Source organism: Monodon monoceros, unplaced genomic scaffold (genome assembly GCF_005190385.1).
Source record: "Monodon monoceros isolate NGI ecotype Baffin Bay Population unplaced genomic scaffold, NGI_Narwhal_1 Contig2617_ctg1, whole genome shotgun sequence".
Taxonomy (NCBI): domain Eukaryota; kingdom Metazoa; phylum Chordata; class Mammalia; order Artiodactyla; family Monodontidae; genus Monodon; species Monodon monoceros.
In genome coordinates, this window is record NW_021698530.1 from 451,347 (window position 1) to 469,587 (window position 18,241).

The 18,241-nt window shown below is 40.6% G+C and overlaps 1 protein-coding gene across 1 annotated transcript in view; it reads left to right on the forward strand.

Moving 5' to 3' along the window:
* Positions 1 to 17,635, forward strand: part of FMN2 (formin 2) — a 328,287-nt gene extending 310,652 nt beyond the window's left edge. Inside the window, exons 19-20 of the mRNA XM_029226181.1 lie at positions 15,221 to 15,302; positions 16,601 to 17,635. Coding sequence (XP_029082014.1) covers positions 15,221 to 15,302; positions 16,601 to 16,627 — 109 coding nt within the window. The 3' untranslated portion in view covers positions 16,628 to 17,635. The remainder of the gene's footprint in view (positions 1 to 15,220; positions 15,303 to 16,600) is intronic.
* Positions 17,636 to 18,241: the final 606 nt, after the last annotated feature.

Genomic DNA, 18,241 nt, shown 5'->3' on the forward strand with positions numbered 1-18,241 from the left:
TCTAGTCTCAGCTCCATGAATGATGAGCTTATGTTAACCAGACCTTAGAGATCAGGAAAGTGAGCTTCCCCCTTTCTTCCCCTAAAGTGATTTACAAGGTCTGAAACCCTGGGTATCAGGAAATTTACTTTCTAAAGCTTAGCTCTCCAAAAATGATGTAAAATCCTAAGGTGAAGGTTAGATGGAAAAAATCTATGCATTTGCTTCATCTTTCCATGTTCCAAGAGATCTTTTTAAATTTTGGAAAATCCTGTCTCAAAGCCTCATGTTCAAAAATGGAAGAAAGTCACCTTAAATGTTGTGGTTCCAACTCCCAACAGACAGCTGGGGCCAAGAGTCAAGAAAATAGCTTTTCCACAGACTTTTTTGCTTTAAAAGGATTTAAACCTTGTTGCACCTTCTGCTGAGTTTGCAGAGGCTTGTAAAGGTATCTGAGCAATTATTCATTTCCCTTCAGCATTTGCTAAAAATATTTTTTGGTGTCTTAGCAAAGTTTGTCATAAAACTGTCTTGGCAAAAAATATGCTTCGTGGAGTAAAGATATTTAAGATTACCTGTTAAAAATAACATCGTGCAGCTTATATGAGCTGCAACTAGCTCCTAGAACAAGCTATATCTTTACCAGCAAGCCGTTATTTGGGGGTCATTTAAATTTCTTTAGGGGCCTCTCAAACAATGTGATGGTTATAACCTGCTGGAGGAGGGGGCCAGACCTGTTCGATTTGTCCAACGCCGAATTCTTAGGTTTGTATGGACTTCTGACGGAGCCTGGATTTTTTAGGTAGTGACAAATGCCCCTGCATCCACCCCCATGTGACGTCTTCCTGGCTGACTCGGAGCCCCCGGTAGAGGAGCCCACTGGCCAGGCACCCTTCCTCCTGTCCGCTTTGGGACTTCTCCCTCAGACACGGGGAGGGGGCGCAGGTAGTGCAGAGAAATGGAAGGTGTTCCTTCTACATTTAAAAATTTGGGATCGTGGGGTCAGTAATGAGTACTCAAAGCTAGTCCTGAGAGATGGAGGTGGGCGAGATCGTCCCCAAGATGTAGGCGTTTGTCTCTACAACAGGTTTGCAGCTGATGGCAACATTAGACCCAGACATTGCAGCATCATTTTATTGGACAAAGAGCAGTCAACTCACTGGTTTTGCCTGCTAAAATCTGGTTAACATTTAAGAAGCAACTGTGATAAGGCGCGAAACTCAATTTGAGTGTATGGGACTTTCACGTGCTTGGGGGGACTGTGGACAGTGAAGCCACTTTGGAAAACAGGCCTTTCCTCAAAGGGGGCAGACTAGGGACTTCCCTGGCAGGCCACTGGTTAGGACTCTGCACTTCCACTGCAGGGGGCACGGGTTCCATCCCTGGTCGGGGAGCTAAGATCCCACAAGCCGCAGGGAAAATTAAAAAAATTAAAAAGTGAGCGTACAGCTGCCATGGGGCCCGCAGCTCCTGCCGCGGGTCTGTGGAAGAGGCCTGTGGACACGCAGCAGTGTCACTCATGACACCTGAACAACTCAGAGGTCTGTCCACTGATGAGTGCGTAAATAAAGCATGGCGTATCCTTACAGTGGAATAGCATTATGTGATAAAAAGAAATGAAGCACTGATACAGGCTGTAACATGGGTGCTAAATGAAAGAAGATGGTCAGAGAAGAAGACTGTGTGGTGTGTTTTGCTTTATATGAAACACCCAGAATTAGCAAGTATATAGGATCTGGAAGTAGATTAGCCCTTGTCGGGGGCTGGGGACAGAGAGGAATGGAAAGTGACTACTGGTGAGGTTTCTTGGTGGGGTGGAATATTCTAAAACTAGATGGCTGCATAGCCCTGTGGGTTAGGGTTTTGTTTTGTTTCGTTTTTTCCAGTTTTTTGTTTGTTTGTTTTCTGGCTGCACCATGCGTCTTGTGGGATCTTACTTCCCCAACCCCTCCCCGGCCCTCGGCAGTGAAAGTGAGGAGTCCGAACCAGGAGACCACCAGGAAATTCCCTGTTTGGCCCTGTGAATTTTCCACTTAAATGGGTGATTTTAATAGTATGCTAATGATATCTCAATAAAGCTTTTTTTTTTTTTTTGAAGAAAGTAAATAGAATTCTCACATTAACCACTAAGCCTAAAAGTGGACCAGGATTGAACGTCCCACCCTCAGCGGTCTGTTCAGGTTGGTCACAGTTTTGAAATCGTACATCAGTTACTTTTCTTTCTGCCTGGTCCACTCCTGGCCATTTCCCCTGTGCCCAGGGGACGTACTCAAGGAAAGCAAATCTTTTAACTACTAACATGAATAAATGAGCTAAATCAAAATTTCAGAGACAAATCTGCTGGCAAAAATTGTAAAAAAATAAAATCACACAGTTAATTCCAAGATCAAAAAGATCTCCATCTATTTAAATACTTAGTGATTTATAATAGCTTGACTCTGTAGTGATGAAATGACTAGTGCTTTCCCTGTGTAAACTTCAGACTCAGGAAACCTTAATTCATGTTAAAAATATACATACATACAGTACGTGTGTCTATTCTGAAATTACTCATCTATTCTAAATAAACTTTTTTCAAATCTAATCTCCATGGGGGGAGTCAGATTGTCCAAGTTTTCTTAAACTGTATTTCTAATGGAGAAGAGATAAATACTTAGGGGGAAAAAAGTGGATATAATAATGGTGAAAATAAATAAAAAGGGGAAGAAGTTTGTCTGCGTTTGCTATGGGGTAAAGCCCCATCTCTCACTTGTGTTTCATGAGGTCTCCACCCTCTCACCAGAATGTCTCCCTACGCCCGCCCACTGGCCCTTACCTGGCGTCTGAGTTCTCACTCGTGACCCTCCCCACGGGCCTCTGACCAGGTCGCTGCTTCTGCTTGTCATAAAAAGTTAGGCTTAGAAACATGAACCATGGGCAGCTGCTAGGTCAGGAGAGGAATTTTGAGTGCATGTGAAGAAAGCAGACATTTTTTGAGGCAGGGACAGACCGTTTATACGGTGCTTCCTAGCCAGTGGGCCCTCAGTGAGGACTGGCCGTGCTGGTGCTGCAGAACTGGCCATGGAAGTACAGCGTGGTCTGGACATGGGCATTTCTAGTCAATTCAGGTGTCCACCGTTGAACAGCTATCATAGCAAATAAGTTTCCCCCAGCCTGTGTTCCTTGGTTTATGTGGAAAGTTCTTGTTTATGATTTGTTCCTCCTTAGAAGGACCTTTAGGTCATTGTCACCATGGTCATCATCATCATTATCATTTAAGTTATTATACATGCATGATATTTCTTATATGCATATTATAATTTCATATCAAACTCAAATTCTAATGCTCTTGGAGTTTTAGGAGCTATGATTTACAATTTTTAGGAGCTATGATTTACAATTTTTAAGATTTAATATTTTTAAGATAATATTGCAGAACCAAAAAAATGAAAATCATATCATACCTAATATAGTTCCTAAAATGATGTAAGACTTTTTTTCAATTTAGGCTTTCTAATGATAATATGATATTATTAGCTCATGGATACACCAGAGGTTTGTCAGCTTGCTCTTTTTTTTTTTTAACTGAAGTATAGTTGATTTACAATGTTGTGTTAATTTCTGCTGTATAGCAAGTGATTCAGTTTTACGTATATACATTTTTTGATATTCTTTTTCATTATGGTTTATCACAGGATATTGAATATAGTTCCCTGTGCTATACAGTAGGCCATTGTTGATTATCCATTCTCTATATAATAGTTTTCATCTGCTAATCCCAACTTCCCAGTCCTTCCCTCCCCTACCCACCCACTTGGCAACCAGAAGTCTGTCCTCTATGTCTGTGAGTCTGTCTCTGTTTCATAGATAAGTTCATTTGTCATATGTTAGATTCCACATATAAGTGATATCATATGGTATTTGTCTTTCTGACTTATTTCACTTAGTATGATAATCTCGAGGTCCATCCTTGTTGCTGCAAATGGCATTATTTCATTCTTTTTTATGGCTGAGTAATATTCCATTGTATATATGTACCACATCTTTATCCATTCATCTGTTGATGGATATTTAGGTTGTTTCCATGTCTTGGCTATTGTAAATAGTGCTGCTACGAACATAAGGGTGCATACATCTTTTTAAACTGTAGTTTTGTCAAGATATATGCCCAGGAGTAGGATTGCTGGATCATATAGTAACTCTGTTTTTAATTCTTTGAGGACCCTCCATACGGTTTTACATATTGGCTGCACCAACTTATGCTTGCTCTTTTTGAACGTTGTCTTATATGAAGCCCAGGAGCATTTTATTTTACTTTATTTCATTCCATTTTGATTTATTTTGCTTGTTTCCTGAGTAAGATCGGTAATAAAACGCTTAAGATCCCTGATACCTCGAATGTCTTTCTAAGTTTGAAAACTTTAATCAGCTTCATCTGTCATTTTATCTTGTTGAGGGATGTTGACATTCTCTGGATAATCCTTCAGCTTTCTCCCCATCGTCCCCTACAGCCCTGGCCATGCTCCACCCCCAGCTGATTACAAAGGTCACCCCTTCCTTTAGGAACAGCAGTTATGCTGTCACCTGTGTGTCACACTCTGTTCTAGATAAAGTGTTCCTGCCCTCACGTCCCCGATCTCATTGATGTCTCTGGAGAAAGGCTGATATGTCTCCTTTTAAACCCCTCCCTTGAATGATTTAAAGCTTGATGCTGAGCTGTACAGAGTCCTGTTTGGGTAGCCATGCCTCAGAGAGGATGTGGCCACTCTGCATTTACTAAAAGGGCATATGGTCCTCCCAGCGTGAGCTGCACCTGCCTTGTGTTGTCTGGAGTTCTCTGAAGGTCCCCTGTGCCAGTGCTCAGTCAGGAGGGAGGCACTCTCTGTCCTCTGGGAACTTTGGGCAGAGGGAAAAGAGGGCTGGAGGAGGTGCTGGCGGTGCATGTAAGCCTGCCGGGCAGCGCTCTCTGAGAAGCAACGGATAAGCCGGGACTTGAAGGAAGTGATGGAAGAAACCAGGGGATTTCGAGACGGAACATTCCAGACAGAGCAGCAAGTGCAAAGCCCTGGGGGGAGGCTGCAGTGGCTGGAACAGAGTGAGCAGGAGGAGAAAGGTAGAAGACGGCTGGGCTGTAGAGAGAGGTGCTGGGGCAGATTGTGGAGCCTGGTGGACCAGGTCAGTGAGACTTCCAGAAGGAGGCCATAAAGCAGAGCTGCTGGTGCTTGCGGGAGTGGGAGGAGAATCGACCTTTGGATTTGGAAACTTGGGGGAAGCGGCGACATCACAAGAGCAGGCGCCATCAGGTGGTCTGTGACAGACGTCTGGTTAGATGGGCGCAGAGGATGTGGAGAAGGGGATGATGGGCAGTACATGTAAAGGGTGGCAGAGAAGGAAGGTCTCGCTGGAGGGGGCGGGGGATGAGAGATATTTTATATTTGATGGGGGGATGAGCAGCATATTTTTAACCTGATAAGGAATCATCCAGTAGAGGAAAATATTGCGTGTTTTTGTTCTCCCTTCATATGTGTGTTTCCCTGATGCATTCCTGTGTTGTATCGCCCACATCTCTCTCTTGCAAGACTCTAAACCATTATGATATTAATAGCTCTGTTGTACTCTTTTTTGAGTTTTACAGGGAAGAAACGTGATAAACTCACTGTAAACTAATCCCTATGTCTAATAGCCCTTGAGTTCCTGCCCCGTCAAAAAAAGGTTTTTCTAAAAGAATAGGATCCAGGTTATTCACCCACATCCTCCTTGGTATTGGATTGTCAAAAGAAAAACCATAGTGTGAGTACCAATAGAACTTAAATTTATATCTCACTAGCTATAAGCAAATGCTTTTCTGAACCATATGCAAAAGAAAAAAAAAGGAATTGCTGAAATTAAGAAAATATCTTAACACAGGTGGAAATAGTAAAAGGATGTTTGCACAAAAAATGTCAAATGTAGTAAACAACACTGGTCTCCTGTAATAAAAGAGGTACTTTGCTGTCAAATGTGATTTTATAATAGTTTTGACCATCATGTATGACAGAAGTTCATTTTATTTACTATCATGAATTTGTGAGACCAGGAGCTGTCATTTTAACCATTTTGTTGAGGAAATGTAAAACATCCTCAATACCTACAGAAAGAACATGGTCATTGTTACGGGACTTAGATAAAGGGCACATCAGCTGAGCTACTTTTGTAGATTCCATGTAAATCTGGGTCTAACGTAGAATTAAAATAGTCTCTACTACAAGAGCCATGAGAAAAAGAAACCCTTTTTTTTAAATGAGCGATTTTTAATTAACAGTGAAAACTATGTTATCAGAGCTTTAAAATCCTAACATGTTTATGAATACAAATATTACTATTTTCAGTAATGGTTAAAAGCTTATCATCTAAGCATTTTTAAACGTTCTAAATGGCACCTTCTAGATTTCTCAACTTTTTCTGATACCATGGTAAATTCCTTGTGGGAAGAACATGAGAAAATGATACTCTGGTTTGACAGAATATAATTCATGGTCTTTATTTACACAGTGGAGTGTGAACCTTACTGTTTAATCATCTAGTCACTAAGGTAAATGCATCTCCCATCTTCAGCAGCACAGCGTGTCAGCATTTCCAACATTTGTCAGAGACTCTAACCACCTACTGACTGCTGTTCAGTTGAGACCATTGGGATCTGAGATAGTGGGGGAAATGTGCTCACTGTCCTTCTGGGTTTCTCAGAGTTGTAGCCCTCTATCAGGTTAGATCACCAAAAAGCAAGGGCATAACACACTCCAAGTGTGTGCTGAATCCCCTTTCCTCAGAAACGCCTTCATTGAGTTAAAGCTTAAAATTTAGTTGCTGTTTATATTGAGGATTTGTGTTTAGAAAGAAAAAAGCCATTAGAAAATTTCTCTGTCTTCTGTATTTTTAGATTTTTACTGACTACAGTTCACATCCGTTATGTAGAGAGCCACCGTCAAGAATTCCTCCTAGAAATTAGAATCAAGAAAATGTGGTGGTAGTTTTTTCTCCGGATGATCTTGCATGCTTTCCTTTTTCAAAGATGAACACTACAGCCCACTGTGTTTCCATTAATACTTTTCCTTGAATAGGGTTCAGAATTTGTCCAGTTAGAGTGCTTCTCCTCAGGAGCTAGTAAAATACATGCACCCACTTTCCCAAATAGTTTCTCTTTCAAAAACCATTTTAACCTGCCACGTTTTATATGTTCAGAGTTTTAGAAAATTCAGTCTTTTAAAATTAAATGCTTCTAAATAAACAGAAATAAAAATAAATATACATATAAATTAATATAATGAATGTAAATATATAAATACATGATAAGTATAAATACATAAATGTAAATAACTATGTACATATGTATAACTAGAGGAAGATTTTGGTGGCCGTGTTTTTCATCATCCCATGCCTTTGCCTTTTGAGGAGGCCACACAGATCGATGCTTATTACACCTAGAGCTGAGGAGATGTTGTCTGTGTCTGTCTGGATCTGCAACGTTGGTTTCTGACCCTGAGCGAGTAATGTGACCATTTTAAGTTTCAGTTTCTTCACTGTAAAAGTTGAGTAACAGCAGTACCCACCTCATGGGGTTATTCTGAGATGTGTGTGTGTGATTTTTTGTTTTGTTTGCCTTGAAGTGAGAGCCCAGCCGGAGAACCCAGCTGTGTCCTCCGGACCCATCTTTCCTCACCTACAGCCTTTCCAAACCTAGGGGGAAACATTTCTTCCTATGGTAGCTCATCCATGAGTTACAATGGCCTATATTTGTAAAACATTAGACAATTATCAAAGAGATGCCGACTGTAAAGAATTCATTTGACTGCTTGAATGTTATCTTCTGAATGAATGATTCCTCTCTTTTGACCCACCTCTACTCCGAAGCGTGGTCCAGGGGCGGGGGTCCCCAGGCTGGTCCCCGAGGCGTGGTCTTCAGGCGGGGGTCCCCAAGCCAGTCTCCGAGGCACCGTCCCCAGGCGGGGCTCCCCAGGCCGGTTCCCGGGCGGGGGTCGTGTAAAGCGTGGCCGCCTTGAGTTGCTGCAGCTGTGCGCTCGCTGGTACTAACTGCGCCGTCAGCCCTTGAGGCGCGGAGGCAGTTTTCTCTGAAAGAGTCAGAGAGTATGAGTGATGAAATTCAGAAATTAGACTCAAATTCAGAAATACATGCCTGATGAAACTTCAGTTCTTTTCCATTGCAGTGATAAGGAGCGCTGTGGTTGATGGTTTCCACTATATTTTCAGGGGGTTTGGGGTGGTGGTGGTGAGCATCTTGGTCATAAAGGAGGGCAGGCCGAGATGGAGTCGAGTCCACAGGGCGTCTACACCTGCTTCCGGCTCTACTGGAGCCACATGCCGACTCCCACCCAGCCTCCGTCCAGAGCCCCTCCCCTCTCTTTTGGATTAGAGTGGTTTCTCTGGGCTTAGTAGGCAGCTGTGGGGACTCCTCTGAGCTGGGCGGGGGAGTGGTCTGGTCTCAGCAGGTGGGCGGAGACCTATCTCCCCGAGGGGATCCCACGCCCCTGCCCCGGCGGGCAGTGAACCCCGCCGCCCTACACTCACTTAGACCAGATTGTTACTGCTCAGTGGCAGGAGTGGCTCCCTTCTCATTCCATTGAATGACGGTAGCATACCTGTTTTCTTAATGAGGGTGAGGCCACCGGGTGTTTGCTCTATAAAGTAGATAAAGATTACTCGGCCTGCGGGCCACAGGGACGTGTGGTTTCTCTTCTCTGTGTCTGTGTCACTGTTGCATCTCACAAACTGTCTTTACACTGAATCACATTGAACTTTTTGTATGTTTGCCTTACAATAAATGGGTCTGGGGCTTGGGAAGGAAAGTGCAAAGAAATATACATTTTTATTAGGAGAGAAATCAGAAACCACTCTATTTAGAATAACCTTTAGTATAAATGTATCCAGTTGTATTAAGGACAAAATTATTATTGGAATTTAAACTAGTTTCTTTTTTTAAATTGAAGTATAGTTGACTTACATTATGTTAGTTTCAGTTGTACAACATAGTGATTCAGTATTTTTATAGATTATGCTGTTTCAAGAAATTCTATGATAAAAAAATATTTTTCATTTTGTCACCTACCTTTGTCTTCTCTGTGATATAAACCTTAAAAATATTCTCAGTCTCCTGGACTCAAATTTTCTATGCTTAATAACTTCTAAGCTTAATATCTTAAAGCCAGAGGAAGCTGCTACAACTGAAAATTTTTGAAGGTAGGGAGTAAAAATCTATATAGATGTATTGAAATTTATTTAGCTTCTTTATAGGTTACATTTACAACTTTATTTTTTAGAAGATAAATTTAGTATAAGAGTTTTCTTGAAATTTTACGCTTAGAGATGTTATGTTTCCCTCTGGTCATTTTTGCCCAGACAACAGTTTCAATGGAGGACTCATCTCATAGTCACATTGCTCACACTCCTTATCCTGTATTCTCTGTAGCATCACAAAATCTGTCATTACTGACTAATGGTGTCACACTTCTCTACCTTGATAAGCTTGAATTTCAGGTTTCACATTCATTCCAGCCTTACTTGACATTTTCCCAAACAAGCTGTTGAATGGGCAGGTCGGGTTGTGCGGTATCTTAGGATCTTCTCACCAGACACTCTGAGTGCTGTCGCTGGCTGTCGCTGTCGTGTCCTGCCCGACTGTGAGTCAGACTCCTGGCTGCCCTAAGCTTCCAGACCCAGCTGTGAGAGGTGGAGGGCGGTGTGTGGGGGAGAAGCCCTGGCAGCTGACAGGACTGCCTCCAGGCCCAGGAGCTGTATCTGTGTAGCTGGGACTGAACTCAGAGCATTATTGCTCTAATTTGAGGCTCATTTAGATGAGCTTAGTTGTCTGGTTTTCCCCTCTAGAGAAGACAGGAATTTTTTAAAGAAGAGAGAGGATCTACATAAGGCAGATATGCTAGCACCGCGAGGAGTGATCACAACGTGCCATCTTAGGAACAGACAGAGGATTTAAAACTGGCTGTGAGGTCAAGTCCAATAGAGCACAGTGTTACGTCAGAGTGGGTGAGCTGCTATCTACGCCTTCGGGACCTTGAGGGAGGCCTGAGTCCGCACATCACAACAGTGATGAAGGTGGCATCAAGTAAATGTTAAATATTTCCATCTGTTTAAGAAAGAGAAAAGTTTCATTTTTTCAAAAAGTCTATTCAAAATTGGTTATACAAAGATTGGTCCTTGTAGGGAGTGAATTTCCACTTACTGGGAATCACCCATTCATTTATCTAACTCTTTCTGACCCATTGCCAGGACAAAAATTAAGAACAAAAAATATTTGTTCAAATTGGTCACCTACTCTGTTTTCCAAACCTGATTCCATCTGTTTTTTGGTTTTTTCCCATGATTAAATTCTCCCTTAAAAGATCAAGGAGCACCTCATATTATTTTATTACTTTTGATCCTTCATTTGAGGGATAAGTTCATAGTTTTGAAAAGTATTCAGCACATTGTTGTGTCTGAAGTTTTATGGACAATAAAAGATATTACACCAAAATTTAACATAAACGTCAAATTTCATGGCCATGATATACTATTTGTATCCTTCTGTTCTGTCTACCTTTCCTGTTTTCTAGTCTCTGCTTTCTGTGTTGTTTTTTTTCCAAAACCACTAAACGTGATGAGAGAAGAGTTTTCCTTATCACATCATTTGTTTTTGTTCATATTTTCTTTGTTGTCTAGATTTCTGGTTAGAAGTTGCAGTTGTTAGAATTAGCCTACCAAAGATGTCATCTGAAAATTTTTTACTTCCCTTTTTAGTTATCTAATAAGGTAAAAATCTATTTTTGTGTGTGTGTGTGTTTATTTTATTGAAGTATAGTTGACTTACAGTGTTAATTTCTGCTGTACAGCAAAGTGATTCAGTTATACATACATATATATTTTTATATTCTTTTCCATTATAGTTTATCATAGGATATTGAATATTGTTCCCTGTACTATACAGTAGGACCTTGTTGTTTACTCATCCTATATATAATAGTTTGCATCTGCTAATCCCAAACTTCTAAGCCATCTCTTCCTCAGCCCCCTCCCAATTGGCAGCCACAAGTCTGTTCTTTATGTCTGTGAGTCTGTTTCTGTTTTGTAGATAAGTTCATTTGTGTCATATGTTAGATTCCACATATAAGTGATATCATATGGTATTTGTCTTTCTCTTTCTGACTCTGCTTAGTATGATAATCTCTAGGTCCATCCTTGTTGCTGCAAATGGCATTATTTCATTCTTTTTATGGCTAATACTCCATTGCATATACATATAACATCTTCTTTATCCATTCATCTGTTGATGGACGTTTAGGTTGTTTCCATGTCTTGGCTATTGTGAATAGTGCTGCTATGAACATAGGGGTGCATGTATCTTTTTGAATTATAGTTTTGTCCGGATACATGCCCATGAGTGGGATTGCTGGATCATACGATAACTCTATTTTTAGTTTTTTGAGGAACCTCCAGACTGTTTCCCATAGTGGCTGCCCCAATTTACATTCCCACCAACAGTGGGAGGGTTCCCTTTTCTCCGCACCTTCGCCAGCATTTGTTATTTGTATACTTTTTGACGATGGCCATTCTGAATGGTATGAGGTGGTACCTCACTGTAGTTTTGATTTGCATTTCTCTAATAATTAGCAATGTTGATCATCTTTTCATGTGCCTATTGGCCATCTGTATGTCTTCTTTGAAGAAATGTCTTGATCTTCTGCCCAGCTTTCAGTTGGGTTGTTTGGTTTTTTATTACTGAGTTGTGTGAGCTGTTCGTATATTGGAAATTAAGCCCTTGTCAGTTGCATCACTTGCAAATATTTTCTCCCAGCCAGTAGGTTGTCTTTTCATTTTGTTTATGGTTTCCTTTGCAGTACAAAAGTTTGTAAGTTTGATCAGGTCCCATTATTTTTGCTTTTATTTCTGTTGCCTTGGGAGACTGACTAATAGAGTCAAATCTTGATTAACGAATGCCCTGGCAGTTCCTTTTGTGTGAATGCAGCCACATTAAAAAAAAATCATCTTCGTGAATCATGCACAAGAGCTATGAATCCATACGCCAACCACAGACCCCTCCTAACTGGAGGTTAAACTCAAGTGCAGGCCAAGGACTGTCCCCTTCAGCCAAGACCTGACTTCCTCCTTCCTCATGTGACTGCTTTCTCTTTATAAATGAAGTACTATCCCTCTTTTCACTCCCCTCCTCCTTTCCAAATAAGACGTGTAGGTCATTTTTGTTATTTGAAAAGTTATCACCACTGTGCCTTTTCACTTAATATCTAGTTATGAAAGGAACATCTTTTTCCTACTCAGTTCAGGAAATTTTAGCACTCATTGAATGAGGGGCGAGGCAGGAGGGAAGAGGGTTACTCAAGGGCCCTGCACTTGGAGCCGAGGACTCCTCCTGACCCCCAGAGGGAGGCCCAAGTAGGAGGGCACTCGGGGGCCCTCTCCCGTCCGGCTCATTATTTTTCCTCTTATTTCTGCCAACTCTGGCGGCAAGCTCACCTCCAGGGACACGTTCTTTTTTCCTGCCTAAAGTGTGGGGAAAATGTCAGAGTTTTGTTGAAATAAAATTGGCCTTTGGAAGAAGCAGCATTTGCTAGGAGACTTAGGATGGGTGGGCCCCAAGGGGACTGCAGGGAGCCCATTCCTGTGGTTTGGGGTCGTGACCTGGGGGTTCACGGCGTTGCCTCGAGGGGGAGGGAGCACCGGGGTCCTGGGGCGCCGCGTGGGGAACCACCAGCTCGGTTCCGGGGCGCAGCTTCTCCCGGTGTCGCCCACGGGCGCCCACATCAGATCAGATTCTCCCAGTGCTGCTTCTGAGCGCGTCCTGGCAGGGGTCGGGTACGGTGGGGGAACAGAGACACCTGGCCCAGAACAGACACGTGGGGTCCCGGGAGCTGCGTTTTATCTGATTCTCCGTGGTTCCTCTGCTCCTGACCTTGAGCGACCGCTTGGGAGCCATGTGCGCGGCTGGGGTCTGGGGACGCAGGGACCACTCGCTCCCGTCGGACAGGGAAGCAGCAGGGCGGGGGAGCTCTGGCCTCGGTGGCGGGTCCCAGGCAGCAGGGTCCCCGCGGCGCCCCCAGGTTACTCTGTACAAGTCCTCTCCCCTCACCCTCAGTCCCATTTCCCCTTCCAAGAAAAGTATGGAAAATTAAGATTTCTCTTTGAAACGAAGCTCAACTGTCGACCTGCTTTCGAAGAATTTCAGGAACCCCACCCGCCAACCCCAGGGTCCCCTCGGGGCATAGCCCCCGAACCCGGCGCTGGACTCCGAGCGCCCCAGCCTCTGTGCGCACGGGCCTCTCCCCTGACAGACGCCGGGCTTAAGTGCCCTTAGCCCGGTGCCCAGTCACTGCGAGGGCTCCCTGACCACTCTCTCTAGCTCTCCTTGTGTCTGCTGTGGGAATGGCTGGACTTGTTTTTGTGTAAAATTTAATATGTTTGTATTAGACTCAGCTTCCTGTGATACTTAGAAAAAACTTTTAAGAACAAAATAAGTAAGATAGTGAGAAAATTAAGATGCTTTGGTGATTTATAAACTTGTGAAGTAGATTTATTTTAAATGTCACAAAACGCTTTTAAAGAGCTCCAAGTAAATTTAAAAGGGGATCTACTGGATTTTTGCTAACTGCTAAAAAAAAAAAATGTTTTCCTTAATTTCTTGTCCAAATATTTCAACTTATATTAACTGGTAGTTATTTCAGAGGAAGATGGGAACTCTGCAATCCCTAGTTTGTTATACTGTGTTTGTATTCAAATGTTTGGAGAAAAGATTAAAGGCAAACTTATGGCTTGGGAAGAAAGTAGTAGAAGTGGTAACAATGGATTGTCTTCTAAACTGTCATCATTTTCTGGAATTACTGACATTAGCAACTCAGCAGGCATTTTACATCCAAAAGGATTTATTTTGATCTGCCACGCTTTACTGTGAGCTGCAACAGTAACCTCATAGCTGCTGTAATCCATGATTTGTTCCCTTCTGTTGTTTAAAAACAGGGGTTCTTTCAACTGCATAAGAGATGAATTCTATCATTAGAACTTTTACCATCAGGCTCAAGAAGTATATTTAAAACTCATTTCTTTCAGGAACCAGGTTTCAAGATCTAAGTCTTTTATTAAGATAAGTCACGGCCTTTTCAGTTTCTCCAGAAATACTCTATTTTTAATTCCCGAGAAAAACCACAGTAATAAAAACAAATTAACCTAATAGGTTATTTTCTTTCTTATGGCACCTATTTTTATTAATAGAATTCCAGTTTACAGATTTCTTACTCTTTGTTTAGTTAAAGCAACCATTGGTAATATTTTACAGTATTTTATAAAGAACTTTTTTTTTATATATAAATATGTCTGTTTATAAAGTCATGGACTGATTTTTTTTTTAACATCCTTATAGGAGTATAATTGCATTACTATAAAGAACTTTTAAAGTAAAACTTTTTGGACCTTTGCAGCAGCTCTGTGTGATCTTCTTAGTGATGCTGTTCTGCATTATCGAGCACTTGTCCTTCCTAAGGGACACAGAGGGCAGAGCGAGCAGATGTTACCCAGCATCAGACAGCAGAGCCAGACTTGCTGCACAACCTCCCTCCCCATGACGTCCTCTTTTAACTGTTCCTCCGGTAAACTCAATACTGTTTTCCCTTGGAGCGTGTGCTTAAAAAGAAATCCTAGACGCGTTCAAACATTACTGCTCACTCTCTATTTTCTGCTTTTGAATGACTCATTCCCATGCTTGATGAAGCTCAATTTTTTAAAAAAACACCCCAAGTATTCATTGCACAGACTTCCATGCCTGGGGAAACGCAATGTGGAAACAGAACCTAAGACCGTTTTAAATAAACATATGAGTTTTTATATGGTACTGCTTATTTAATTATTTAATGCTTCTGATTTATGTAATAGTGCCAGCCCCATTTATGTAATGGAGCCAAGCTCAGCACCCTCACCTGAAAATGAAGGATATTTCTTTACTTTACTTCTGAATGTAAGACTCCATTAGTATAGGATAAAGTGTAGCCTAAAAATATAAATGTGCTGTATTCTATTCCATTCCACATCCTTTGATTCCAAGTTAAGAACCACTGGGTGAATTCGCCTCTAGCTCTAACATTCTGTTTTTAAATCAAATGTCGGGTGACATTGTGGTATGTGGTATTTTTCTCTAATAAATCAACTGCTATAGGTGGATTGTAGTTAGCTTTCTAAATCTTTGTTTAAATTGTGTGTTTTCTCCCCCACCCAGAGTAAAAGAAGCTGAAGAGGTATGTAGGCAGAAAAAGGGAAAATCACTTTATAAAATAAAACCAAGACATGACTCTGGAATTGTAAGTATTTATTCTGTTTTTTTAACTTGTGATTTTCTTTGGCTTTTAAGCACTCTTTTCTCAATATATACAAATTCATCTAATAATATTTTAATTATTTTCCTCTTAAGTTTGAACAAATAATGAGCCTCTGACTTAAAGAATCTCCTTTTCCTTCTGCCTTTAATCAGGCCCCAAAGGCTAAAAGAATCTCAGCATTCAGCATTCAAAGACTAACAATTAAGATAAATCCACTGAGGGGGTGCACGTATGTGTGTGGGGTTGCTGACAGAGTTGGGGGCCATCGTTCACTTTCCTCATCATACACGGGTCACAGCACAGCTGTTGTAATTGGATGAGCACCCTTGGGATCTAACACATGAAATGCCAGGTGTAGTGTTATCCTTTGCTGGGACCAGGGCTCAGGCTCTGCGGAGTCGGCTGCCCAGCAGCTGTCAGCCCACAGCCCGAGTGTAACAAGCCAAGGTGTTCCCTCTTTGTCCGCTTTCCCTTTCAAAATAAAACGCCAAGTTGTGCCCTCAGAGAGGGAAGGGTGGTGGAAATGACGAGTTTTCCCTTGTGGTACTGTCAGTGTTTAGTTGAGTGTTCGAGGGGTTGTCATTTGACCCCACAGAGTAAGTAAATGATGATGTTTTAGGCCTTAAAATAGGAGCAGTTTGAATTGAGTTAGTCTCACGTAGTCTAAATGGAAGATATTCAAATAACCCAAATTGGAATACCGTTAAACATCTTTATTTAGAAAAAAGTTAGAAATTATATCTTCATTTAAAAGATATTTTCCTTTCAGTTTCTCTGTATAAAAATCTTATGTAACAACAAGTATTTTATTATGGTTTGGTTTATGTTCTGTCTTTTTGATGAAAGTACAGTCTTAAAGTACATGTATAGAATGAGCAGGAAGTTATTTATTAACCACAATTATGGAATTATAAGGATAGAAGAGAGTTAAATCACATTAACCATGAGATGAAGCCTCGATTCATTTTCCTATTTATGTATTTGCACACATAAATATGAGAAAATGAAAAAGGTGACCTGGTATTCTTTCATGTCGATTAGAAGCTAAATTTTCGAAACTTTTTTCCTCAAAAACATTCAGTGATTTGTCTTAGTGAAAATTCTAAAAGATAAAACAGATTCTACTTCTATTTTATTCCTTTATCACCTTGTATATCTTTAACATTTTTTCAAAGAATTTGATCCAAATGAAAAGACCTTGTTTGGGCTATTCTAAACGCCATACATTTTTAAAGTTCTTCCTTCTAACTATAACTCTTCCCTGGTGCATTTATTTTCAGAAAGCGAAAATAAGCATGAAAACCTGAACAAAGAAAAGCAGAAAGAAAATGAGTCCCTGCAGCCACTTCCACAGAATTCAGCCGACCTAGGGCAGGAAGGAAACTCATCATTTTGATCACTTTTCTTCTTGGCCTCTTGCATAATCTTTGTGTTTTCCAGACAGTTCACTGATTGTTGAATTCTACTGTATATTAAAAAAAAAAGAAAAGAAAAAAAGCAAAAGCAGTAGGCCAGTGGAGAATGTGACACCTTTTCTTTTTGTAAAAGTTTATGGTATTTTACCGATAGACCAAAACAGCATGTGTAAGAGGCAGTATCTGCATTAATTCTGAACATGCTAAACAGTAACCTTCAATTTAATGATGTGCAAATAGCCCTGTCACAGTGAAACACGTTCCGTTCTACTGACGACCAGTACTCCACATCACTGCATTTAGAGTTATGGTTAAAATGTTATTTCTAGTGAATTGTTTGTATCAGTTTCACATCTACATATAAATTTTCTATTTTGAAATTGAAGTACCATTTATATATGTCATAGTCAAGGCTTTCCCAGCTCTTGGGTTGGTCTCTGTAACTATATATTTGTGAAAGAAGATTTTCATTTTTTTACTCATCATATAATGAATAGAAAAGAATATAGCAAAAGGAAAACCCTTCCTATAAATCATTTAAAATAGGCAGGAATCAGAAATGAGGGTGTTTATCAACTATGTCCTTTGGGACCTTACATAAAGCCAATCTGCAGCAAAGGTCAATTAAACCAAAGCTGTGCCTCTCTGTACTTTTACCATTGCCCTTCACAGAGAAAATGACACAATACTTTTAAGGAATTTAAATAAATGATGCTTATAAAATTGCCAAACATGACTAACTGGTGGCAAAAAAAAGAGTAACTTTTAGATGGATTGGCATCTACCTAGAACTTGTTACTTAAACCCAGCTGCCTGAGTATTGTGACCTGATTGGGGTTGTCTTTATGTGTTATGGCAGTTGATTAAAAACTATGAAATGAGTATGCAAGGATTTATGATCTAAAGGCACCTAGGAAAAGATTTTATTTTAGATTGAGAGGAAAAAAGTAAATCTTCCACTCTCTATGAAAGTATTTTAAAATCAGCTCCTGATGCGTTGTGATGGTTTTGTCTAACATTAATAGATATTTTTAAAAATTCTTTTAATGATATGTTTTGGGGTACAGCTGTGAATAAAGGGGAGAATGTGTTGCTAATGTAAACCAATTATGGAATCAACTTAAAAGAAACTCTGAATCATAACTATGTTTGTATTTATGTAGAGTATGGTCCTTAGCTTTCAGTCTGTAGTCGACATGCACAGACACAGTAGTGGCTATTGGGTTGCTGTTCTGCTGTTCTCCTGTCTCCTTCGGCCCCTCCATGTGTACATGACTTTCTTCAATGGTATAATAGGGCATTTAACAGAGATCGCTATGTGCAATACTGTATTTAGTGTTTCTATTTTAATTTTTCTAGGATGTTAATTTATATGAAAATAAAATGAATAATAAAAGAGTTCTGTGCCTATTGTGTATGTATCACCTAAAGATACTTGCAAAATACTTACCATGAGGGTGGAATTAAGTTAGATCGTCTATGTCTGAAGATCCTTTTTAATTATTA